Below are 1,508 nucleotides of genomic sequence, written 5' to 3'. Positions count from 1 at the left end.
AGATGTTATAAGGGGGGAAATTTTTTTTTTTTTCCTACAAGAAATTAATTGAAATAAGGAAGTTGACTTCAGACGAGAACCGGTCACTGTATTATTAAGTCTGCTCCACGCCCCGGAAATGGCTGACACTTTGCATTTACTTTCGTATTTTGATAATTTTTTTTTTGCTTTTAACTCGGACTTATTTTTAGTTTCTTTTTAGATTTATCTGAGATAAATATAATTTAAAAGTTACACTGAATTAAATTTGTTTAAATATTTGGTGAAAAATTATGACAACTTTAGTACGGCAAAAATGATATGAAAATAAGATTATATTTAAAAAAATACATTTCTCGTTATTGTTCCGGTAAATGAAACAAAAAATTAAAATCAAAAATATTTTCAATTTAATGTTTTTTTTCTGTCAAATATATTACAATTATTTTATTTATCAATTTATTTATTTTTATTCACATTTATATTAAATAAAAGATATTGCTGATCACAATTGTACTGGAGTTAATAAAACCGGAAGTGAGGTAAGGTTCACAGTAACAAATATTGTAACTTCCTTTTAGGGATTAGACCAATTCAAAGATGGTGAGTTTTATTTTTTACCAATAATTTATCTCTGTTAATCTTCACATTAATATTACAGTTTATTTACTTAAATCTGCTCTAGGTATTCTTTCATTATTATAGACATTAATTGTGTTCTTTTTTATTATGAAACATGAATATTTCACTCTTATTTTTATGGTAATATATTCCATGTATCCACCACGTTAACCATGCTTATAATTTGATCTTTAAAAAAGAATTACGTTTCTTCTGTTAGTATAGTTATTTCATGAATAAATCCTGAATTAACATCTATAATATATTTAGATTTATTTATTCAAAGCTCAATATCGTGCACCTGCTTATTCCATGTTTCTTCATTTACCATTTTTACTCGAATATATTGCAACCCATACTTTACTACTTTGGAATAATAATTCTTTTTACACATTCCTATTTTTTTCTGAGTTGATTTCTTGTTAAATTTATTTGTATATTATGTCGATTTTGTTGCGGGCAATTTTTTCAAAAGGGTTAATTCGCCTTTATTTTGCACAAATTTTTAACAATGGAGTTGTGGTTGTGTGGTAAGTAGCTTGCCTACCAACCACATGGTTCTGGGTTCAGTCCCACTGCGTGGCACCTTGGGTACGTGTCTTCTACTATAGCCTCGGGCCGACCAAAGCCTTTTGAGTGAATTTGGTAGACGGAAACTGCAAGAAGCCCGTCGTATATATGTCTATATATATGTGTGTGTGTGTCTGTGTTTGTTCCCCCCCACCCAACATCGCTTGACAACCGATGCGGTTCGGCAAAAGAGACCGATAGAATAAGTACTAGGCTTCCAAAGAATAAATCCTGGGGTCGATTTTCGGTCCAGATGGACTACATGTTATCTGAACCTTTCCCCCCTTATTTATTTATTCTTTTTACGGAATCCCACGTTTTAGGCTTTGGAGATTCCA

General features: G+C 30.7%; 1 protein-coding gene across 1 annotated transcript in view; it reads left to right on the top strand.

The window, feature by feature from the left end:
* Positions 1–494: 494 nt before the first annotated feature.
* The window catches only part of LOC106878171 (60S ribosomal protein L35), a 7,899-nt gene continuing 6,885 nt past the window's right edge, over positions 495–1,508 (top strand). The window contains exon 1 of the mRNA XM_014927313.2: positions 495–582. Coding sequence (XP_014782799.1) covers positions 580–582 — 3 coding nt within the window. The 5' untranslated portion in view covers positions 495–579. The remainder of the gene's footprint in view (positions 583–1,508) is intronic.

The sequence above is a fragment of the Octopus bimaculoides genome, chromosome 8, assembly GCF_001194135.2.
Source record: "Octopus bimaculoides isolate UCB-OBI-ISO-001 chromosome 8, ASM119413v2, whole genome shotgun sequence".
NCBI lineage: Eukaryota > Metazoa > Mollusca > Cephalopoda > Octopoda > Octopodidae > Octopus > Octopus bimaculoides.
The sequence above is the reverse complement of the archived record's forward strand: the minus strand, read 5'-3'. Positions and strand labels throughout refer to the sequence as shown.